The 8,998-nt window shown below is 49.2% G+C and overlaps 1 protein-coding gene across 1 annotated transcript; it reads right to left on the reverse strand.

Moving 5' to 3' along the window:
- Positions 1-7,199: 7,199 nt before the first annotated feature.
- Positions 7,200-8,797, reverse strand: LOC134159249 (G-protein coupled receptor 35-like). Its single transcript, XM_062609988.1, has 3 exons — positions 8,538-8,797; positions 8,224-8,236; positions 7,200-8,154 (listed from the first exon to the last, which is right to left on the reverse strand). Exons 1-3 carry the CDS (start codon positions 8,750-8,752, stop codon positions 7,789-7,791), a joined length of 594 nt encoding a protein of 197 aa, XP_062465972.1. The 5' UTR covers positions 8,753-8,797; the 3' UTR covers positions 7,200-7,788.
- Between the last annotated feature and the right edge of the window lie 201 nt (positions 8,798-8,998).

Here is an 8,998-nt window from a genome sequence, read left to right on the forward strand (position 1 = left end):
CTTGTACCAGCTTGTGGCAACACCGTGGCATTTGTGAGACTAAAACCATTGTGGATATAAATAAAGCCATTACTGCATGGAAAAACAGAGCCCGGCAAAGCACTGTAGACCCCAGAACAGAATTTTTCATTGTGCCTATCAGACATAAATCTGGGCAGATGGGATCTTCCTAGCTGGATCCCGGACCACGCATCGATGTACATGGCTGGCTTTCCGACTACAAATCTCCCCTCTAATACCTGTGCTTGCTGACTATGCACCACGTATCCTCCAACCCCACAGGGAAGTGACAGCAGAGCAGCTCAAAACAGTTAAGCCACAAATGGAAATCTTGGGCACTAAAAGGAAGTGCACCACGCTCGCCAGCGCCATCTTGGGACGAAAAACGGCGGCGGAGGAGGCACGGTGCGGCCGTTACCACATTACCCCCCCCGCTTTATGCGGTAAAAGTGATGGAATTCCCTCTTTTCCATTGCTTCGTGAGGTAAAAGTGATGGAATTACCTCTTTCCCAGTACTTTTTAAGGCAAAAGTGAAGAAATACCGACTTCTGCTCGAAGGTAGCCGGGCGGAGCAGAAGCCGCCCAAAGGGGGCGGAGCCGAGCGCAGCCGAAAGGAGCCGAAGGCTCCCGAAGGTAGTCCGAGGCCACGCGGTAGGACGGAGCCGCCCGTAGGTACCCGAGCGGTTCCGAGATGAGATGATGCCTCCCATTACCCCCCTATTAACCCCCGTTACCCCCCTATTAACCCCCTTTACCCCCCACTGTCCTGTATTAGAGCCATAGAATCACAGAATAGTTAGGGTTGGAAAGGACCTTAAGATCATACACTTTCAAGCCCCCTGCCACGCGCGGGGACAGAATTTTTACCACACTGCTCGGCTCGGCGGAGAACCGAGGAACCGGGGCACTGAGGGGGTCTGGGGCAGCCCGGCAGCGGGAGGATGTGAGTCGCGGCGGGGCGGGGCTGCTGTCCCGGCATGCAGCGGGGACCGTGCCCCCCTTCCCATCCCTCGAGGCGGAGGCACTCGCGTGCCCCGCGGCCTCTCAGTGTCACGGTCTTCAACGGCAAGAGGAGTCCGTGCCCTGGCTGCTGTGTACCAGCACCCAGCAGAGCCGGGCGCTCCTCTTAGCAACTCCCGGACCCATCGCAGCAGCATCCCTGGGAGAGGATTTTGTATTTAATGGAGTTCAGGCTTTGGATGACCACTTTAGCACTGTTAAGCCCAATTTAGCCCAGTCCAGCCCAGTTTAGCCCAACACAGCCCAGCCCACTTTAGGCTTTCCCAGGCCAACATAGCACACTTAGGACAGCTCAGCCCAGTCTAGCTTAGCTTATCCCAGCCCAATTTAACCCAATTCAGCCCAGTTTACAGCCCAGCCAACTCCAGCTCAGCCCAGACAACTTGAGACCAATTAGGCCCAGTTTAACACAATTCAGCCCGGTTTAGCTCACCGCAGCCCAGCCAAGACCTGATCAGCCAATTCAAGCCCAGTTTAGCCCACTTCAGCACAGCCCAGCAAAATTTACTCCAGGCCAGACCCATTTAGACAAGCTCAGATCTGTCCAGACCAGTGAGGCCCACTTCAGCCACTCCAGCCCAGTTCACTCAGCACAGTTTACCCCACTTCAGGAGAGTTTAGACCAGTTTGGCCCAATTCAGCACCATTTAGCTTTGTCCAGCCCAGTTTAGCCCAGTATAGCCCAGCCCAGCCTCATTTACCCCAGTTAAGCCTAGTTTGGCTCAATTGAGAGCTGTCCAATTTAGCACAGTTCAGATGGCTTTAGCCTAATTCAGACCAGTCCAGCACACCTTAGCCCTCTTGAGCCCATACATATATGAAAATAACAGTGGTTGGGGATCAACAAGCCGAATGTACTAAGTCAGTAACTAATTGATAAGCTTCCACCAAACTATACACTGGGAGCTTCCTGCCAGCTTATATCATTTCAAAGCTTGCAGCTATTACCAGGACACAGCTAATGGTGTGCATGGAGTAAAGACAGTAGCCTGAGACTCCTGACCTTTAACACTTGTATCAGCTTTGACTCCTGGAAAAGCTTTGGGGTGCGATGAGAAACATCCTGCACACAGAAAAAAATAATCAAGTAGTTTTGAGAAGGCCTGGAAAACTGCTGGACTTCAAGAAGAGCTTCACAGAAACTGCACTTTGCTGTTACTGTCAGTCATTTGGGCTATACAGGCTGACATACCTGGAACACTGCAGTTACTGCAGATAAAGACTGTGAAGGTACCATTTTATCCTGGCTGCTCTCCTCAGCCAAAACCACTGCAGCAAGCTGGGTTAATGCGTGGATTCACATGCTGCCACCACCAATGCAGCCTCTGCTGCTGCACCTTTCTCTGCACACTCACCCCAGCTCTAAACCTGGCTCCCACCCACATCAGCCTAGGAGCTCTTGTGCCTCTCAACACTCCCTCAGGTTGTCTAGGTCCGAGGGTGCATTGAAGATGCTGCTCAAATGCTAGAAACACCAGATGAAGGGACAACACTTACAAGGAATGCTCTTTAAGTAATACTTAAAACTAGTGCTCTGACCACCGTTAACTTTCTTGGAACGCACCAATGAGCACACTGCGGCAAGCTCTCCTCGTTAAATTTCAGTGTGACAGAGCAGAATCTCAGAGTGTTTGTCATAAGTGATTCTCTTTAGCAGTAAAAACACATCATTACTTTTACTGTTAAGCAGGTATCCTGCTTGTACAGGTTTACTTGATTATTTTCCATGCTAGATAAAATAACCAACTGGAACAGTCAACAATGAGTAGTAACCTCCAGGTCTGTCACCTATGCCAACTGCAGCTGGATCATATCTCTACCCTTTTCTTTATGCAGCACTCGTGATTTTGTCAGAATAATGTGTTTTAAAATATTTAGACATTGTTTAGCCAAATGCTCCTCTATGATTCTATGATACAACATTAGATACAATGACCTACCTTCTTGTGCTAGACAAAGCTCCAGGGTAATGGCTATTTTGTAACATCAGAATTAGCAGTGAAATTCAGAACTCTTTAGCCAGTCCCTGAAATATTTAACGTAAAATAAGATGCAACCTCCCCTACCTCAACTTCCAGACAATAACCCAGAAGGGACTGCTTCAGGGAAGATTACTCTTGCCTACAGATAACAGAGAGCAAGAAAAGCATCTGAAGAAAAGAACATTATTTTTCAAACCCTTTACTCTATTTTTCTCCCCAACCACATGTTCTTGCTACTTTCTGTTGCTGGGTTTATTTTTATAGAGAGCAATGATTTATGGGAGGACTCCTGACTTTCAACCAACTGTAGCCACTGCTGAGATCAGGGAACAAACCTGAGCTCAATTAGTCATGGAGTAATCCGCTATTTCTCCACCCGCACCACCACCACCACCACCCCTCCCGCCCCCATTAAATGAACACAGTATATTTGAAAGTATTTTTCTTGCATGGAAAACCAACACAATCAGCAGAAGGAAATGAGGGGAAACTATAAAAATGAATAAAACAAGTGCTCAAAGGTAGAAAATGTGCACTTTTCCACCTACAAATCCTAGTCTAGTAACTGTATGTGCTATAGTATTAAGTAAAACAGTTCAGAAATGAGTTGATGATTAAACTGAAGCTGACTGAAGTTTCTCAATCTATTTTCACCTTCCACTTGTGCTGCTGGAATCACACAAACTTGCTCTAAGGTTAGAGAGCTGAGAGCACCGTGTCCCAGAACATTTCCTCTCTTAGTTGTGAGCAGTGTTTGATTCAACCAGTCCAGCCCAGTTCAGCACTGTTTAGCCTTGTCTAGCCCAGCTTGACCAGCCCAGCCTCATTTACCCCAGTTCAGCCTAGTTTGGCCCAATTCAGAGCTGTCCAGACCAATTTAGCACAGTTCAGCTGGCTTTAGCCCAATTCAGACTAGTCCAGCACACTTTAGCCCTCTTGAGCCCCTACATACATGAAAATAACAGTGGTTGGGGATCAACAAGCTGGGTATACTAAGTCAGTAACTAATTGATAAGCTTCCACCAAACCATACACTGGGAGCTTCCTGCCAGTCTGTATCATTTCAAAGCTTGCAGCTATTACAAGAATATTATGATATTAACTTGAATTTTGTCCTTCTGTCCTCAGTGACTTGACTCCAGCTTTGACCATGGTCTTAGATCATTGTATCCCGCAGTCTCCAGCAGTGAACCCCCTTATCTACAGCCTGAGGAACCAGGAGCTCAAGAATGCTCTGAGGAAGATGGTGACTGGATGTGTTTCAGCAGTCATACACTGCCTGCTGTCCTTGGCAAAGGGCTCCAAGCGTAGGTCATGCCAGGCCAAGTCTGTCTTTTCTGCTTTCCAGTTGATTTTCTTTTTCCACTTGTGATGTTGTTGTCTTCAAAGACATATCAGTTTTCATCCCCTGCTACTTCAGTATCTGCCCCCCTTGTCTGACCTATAGACTTTGTGTCAATGGAGGTCTTTCATTCAATTTAAGTACAATAAACCATCCTGCAGCAACTTCTTCTCTTGTGATGTGTCCTCACATGGCAGGAATGAAGGGGAATGAAATCAGCTTTCTGGCTGCTCCAGCTCTGGGATGCCTGCTCCATGCCAGGAGCAGGAAGAGCTCTTGAGAAACCCAAGGGCCGGGGCTGTTGTGCTGGTGTGGGGAGATGGGATGGCATGGGGGGGCTGCAGACCTCTCAGGGTGTCCTGGGCAGGAGAGGAGGGGACACAGGGGACCCTGCAGGGGACTGCCCTGCAGTGGCACAGGCTGGGGCTGCCTGGCTGAGAACAGCCCATGGGAAAGGTCTGTGTGGGCAGGAGCTGGACAGGAGGCAGTGTGTGCCTTGGCAGCAAGGGAGGACAGCAGCATTGCGGGCTGTATGACCAGGAGCATGGCAGGAGAACAAGGGAAGGGATGATCTGGAATGCTCCATCCAGGTTTCAGATCCCCAATTCAGGAATGCTATTGGCAAGCAAGAGTGAGTTTATCGATGGGCCCTCAAGACAGGCAGGGACTGGATCACGGTGCCTGTGGGGAGAGGCTGGGGGAGCTGGGCTTGTCCAGCCCAGAGAAGGGAAGGCTGATGGAGACCTGAGATCTTGGGAGGGGAAAGCTGTCAGGGACTGGCTGCCTGTAGCGGCAAGGAGGACACGGAGAATACAGAGCCAGGCTCCTCACCATGGTGCCTGGTGGGAGGACAAAAGGCAATGGGGGAAAGTGACAGAGGAGAGGTTCAGCCAGGAGAGAAGGAAACCTTGTTTCCGTAGGCTCAGTCAAGTGCTGCATCAGGTCACCCAGAGAGGCTGTGCAGTCTCTGGCCTTGGGGATTTCCAGCTCAGATTGAATCAAGTCTTGAACCACTTGCTCTGACCCTGTTCCTGATGACCTGCTGGAGTCCCTTCCAGCCTCTATTCTCTTATGATCCTACAATGATGGGCTTACGAAGGGTCACAAAGATGCTCTAAGGCCTGGAGCATATCTCTGGTGAACAAAGGCTGAGAGAGCTGGGGATGTTCAACCTGCAGAAGAGAAGGCTCCAGGGAGGCCTTACTAGGACGTTACCTAACAGGGCCTACAATAAATCTGGAGAGGGGCCTGGGACAAGGGATGTAGGGACAGGGCAAGGGGAATGGCTTTAACCTGACAGGGGGGAGACTAGGGTGAGCTCTTAGGCAGAAGCTCTTCCCTGTGAGGGTGCTGAGGCGCTGGCACAGGGTGCCCAGAGAAGCTGTGGCTGCCCCATCCCTGGCAGTGTTCAAGGGCAGGTTGGACACAGGGGCTTGGAGCAAGCTGCTCTAGTGGAAGGGGGCCCTGCCCGTGGCAGGGCTTGGAGCTGGACGAGCTTTAAAGTCCCTTCCAACCCAACCCAGTCTGGGATTCCAGGATTCAGGAATCAATAGCGTGTTGAGGAGAGGATGCCCTGGAGGGGAGGATTGAAAGGGGACTCTCAGGCTTTCCCCGAGTACATGGAGTATTTCCCAGTCTGGAATATAGGAAACATTGGACCGAGTGCATGCAGCCAAAGGGAGGCAGAGCAGCGCTGCTGGTCTGCAGCTAAGGGGTGTCCTAGGCAGAAGTGGCAAGGGAGCAGAGAACAACACAACCTCCTTGGATAGGGGATGCCCTGCTTTGCAATGACAGCAGTGACAAAGCCACAGTCCCTGCCCACAGGGTTCCTGGGTGGGAAGCCCAGGTCCCAGCATGACCATGTCACCTCAGCCAGATCAGAGCCTCTTCCCACATCCCTCCTCGCATGCAGCACCCACTGCAGTAGCCAAAATACCAGGGCAAGAGCCAGGCCTAGCACTCACCTGCCAGCGAGCCCAGGGCACTGCATGCCAGCATCATGGGCTGCCACCCGGCAGCGCTGGGGACTTGAGGACGTCACAGAAGCACGGAATGGTTTGGGTTGGGTGGAACCTCAAAGCTCATCCAGCTCCAAGCCCTGCCACAGGCAGGGATACCTTCCACTAGAGCAGCTTGCTCCAAGCCCCTGTGTCCAACCTGGCCTTGCACACTGCCAGGGATGGGGCAGCCACAGCTTCTCTGGGCACTCTGTGCCAGGGCCTCAGCACCCTCAAAGGGAAGATCAACTTCCTTATGTCTAATCTAAATCTACATGGGGAAGTAATGCCTCGTATAAACATTTAAACAAACAGATCATAGGAAGAAATTCATACACCATAGTGCAATTAGTGACAAAACAATGTCAACTATGTCTGAAAAATAACCCTAAGACTGAAAACAGGAATCAGGTAGGGACAATTGGAAAAGGGAATCATCTGGGACCACAGTGGCAAATAGATTTTTCTGAATTACCTAGAAAAGGAGGTTATCGATATTTGTTGGTATCGACAGATACTTTCTCAGGGTGGCCAGAAGCATTTCCTTGCAGGACAAATAATGCAAAACAAGTGATTAAGGTTCTATTAAGTGAAATAATACCTGGTTTTGGGGTACCAGCAACTAACTCCTCTGACCGCGGTACACATTTCAGTGCAAATTTATTACAAGAAATCAGCAAGAAATTGGAAATAGATTGACAATTACATGTTCCATACAGGCCTCAGGCCAGTGGGCAAGTGGAAAAAATAAATCACTTAATTAAACAACAGCTTGGGAAGATTTGTCAAGAGAATAAGTTGTATTTAAGAAAAAGAAACACTTAACTTTTTTAACTTAGAACATGAACAGCGGAGGCCTCAGTTTGCTTCCTACAAGTGAAAAACACTCACTTCATACAGCTCTATATGCAGCAAGCTTGGCTATGTGTAGAAATGCCAACTATAAATGCTTTAGCTCAGCTGTCGTACTGGTTTTGGAAACCAACTAGGAGTAAGCTATGCAGTGCTCAGCTGCTGGATGGGCTGACACCATGGAAGCTGTTTAGTTTATTTGATAGAGTGCCTTGTCTGTGATCCTTCCTGGATTTGAAAACTCTGCACTTGGGAAGAAGAAATTGTGCTGAAGTTCTTTGGTTATAAACCAGTAGCAAATGGTATCTCAACAGCAGTTTTTATTTGCTATCCTACGAGGCCTATCCATGAGGCCATAGGCACAAAAGTGTTACTGTTTTGTATTTCAGAGCAGACAGCTTCATTGGAGCTCACTGGAAATAGGACAAGGTGCCCCACGTCAACAGGCAGAAACCAGGAACGTGACAGGGGTTGCAGAACAAGTAAGTCGTTTGCTTTCTGGGTTAACAGTAGGAGACCAGGTTGATATGGCTCAACCTTCATCTCTCTTCAGAGGAATGAACATTTTCCTGGTCATCTGTTTGGGACAGGCATTCATTGTAACCAATGAGATGCAGAAGCCCAGAAGGGGATCCTACAGGAAGGAGCGTTTTTGAAGGCCCTCTGTGCTGTTTGTGAAAGCAGAAGATGCCTTCCTTGCTGACCACCTCTTGCCTGGACACGTAAGTGCTGCCTATCATGAGCATTGACAGCACACCATAAAGGAGAACGGGCTAAGAGGGACCCTAAGCCTTTTGCTTTCCAAGGGTGGTTAATAGCCGTGTGTTTGCTGACAGCTACGAGGGTGACAACACTCACGAACCGCCTTAAGCAATGGATGATTTTTAAGTTCAGGCCCAATTTGTGTCTGGTTTCTTTCGCTCTCTTTAAAAAGGCAGAATGAGGACCAAGCAGTATGTGCTGTGATTAAGTTGGTGATGTGCGCTCTGCTTGCAGTGAAAGACCATTAATGTCAGAGCATTGGATAACCCGTCGAAGAAAACTGGGACAGAAATGATAAACTGAGTGACCTGAATGGTTTCATCCATTTTTATGCTGGGTCCTGTGCCAAGGTATTGACACAAAGCAGTCAGATCTAAGGTTTGGATGAGAAGTGTTTTCTGTGATGGGAATAGTCATTTCATACGGGTTTTGGCCAGTGTCTGGACAGTGGTTTCAGTATGTGGCCTGCAGACACTAGAAGGTGACAGGTGACTAGTATGTGGCAGGGGGGCTGGAACTTAATGATCTTAAGGTCCTTTCCAACCCTAACTATTCTATGATTCTATGATTCATGAAAATACATCAAGAAAGGCAGGGCAAAGAGCATGCAACTGTCTGCGACTATGAGGTTGATCACGTACACCCTGGTCTCAGTCCATCTCTTGAGTTTGCAGCAGAAGAGCCAGAAGGCAATCATGTTCGGTGGGATCCCCAAAGAGAGCACTGGGATGTAGACTATAAGTTGGAACAGCGCAATGCTATTCCGCATGTCGTCGTCTTCAGTGCAGTTCTCCATGTTGGGTTGTCTCTGCAAGAAAAGGGGGCAGGCATGAGACTGACCTTGGGGCAGGTTGTCTGGGCTGGGTTCTGCTGCAGTGCCCTGCCTCTCACGGCTCTGTGGCTGCTCATGCCCCTGCACTGCAGATGTAGCTCATCAGCACCATCTATCCCTCACCTATCAAAGCAACTCGGCAGCAGCTAACACAAAACCACAAAGGCAATTGTCTCGCAGCTATTACAGGGTTAGCCCTGCCTTGTCCTC

Source organism: Pezoporus occidentalis, unplaced genomic scaffold (genome assembly GCF_034315485.1).
Source record: "Pezoporus occidentalis ecotype Australia unplaced genomic scaffold, CSIRO_AGI_Poc_V1 ctg1428, whole genome shotgun sequence".
Classification (NCBI taxonomy): Eukaryota; Metazoa; Chordata; class Aves; order Psittaciformes; family Psittacidae; genus Pezoporus; species Pezoporus occidentalis.

Bases quoted from the DNA above. Each gene is read 5' to 3' on its own strand.
- LOC134159249 (XM_062609988.1), bottom strand. From the start codon at position 8,752: ATGGAGAACTGCACTGAAGACGACGACATGCGGAATAGCATTGCGCTG.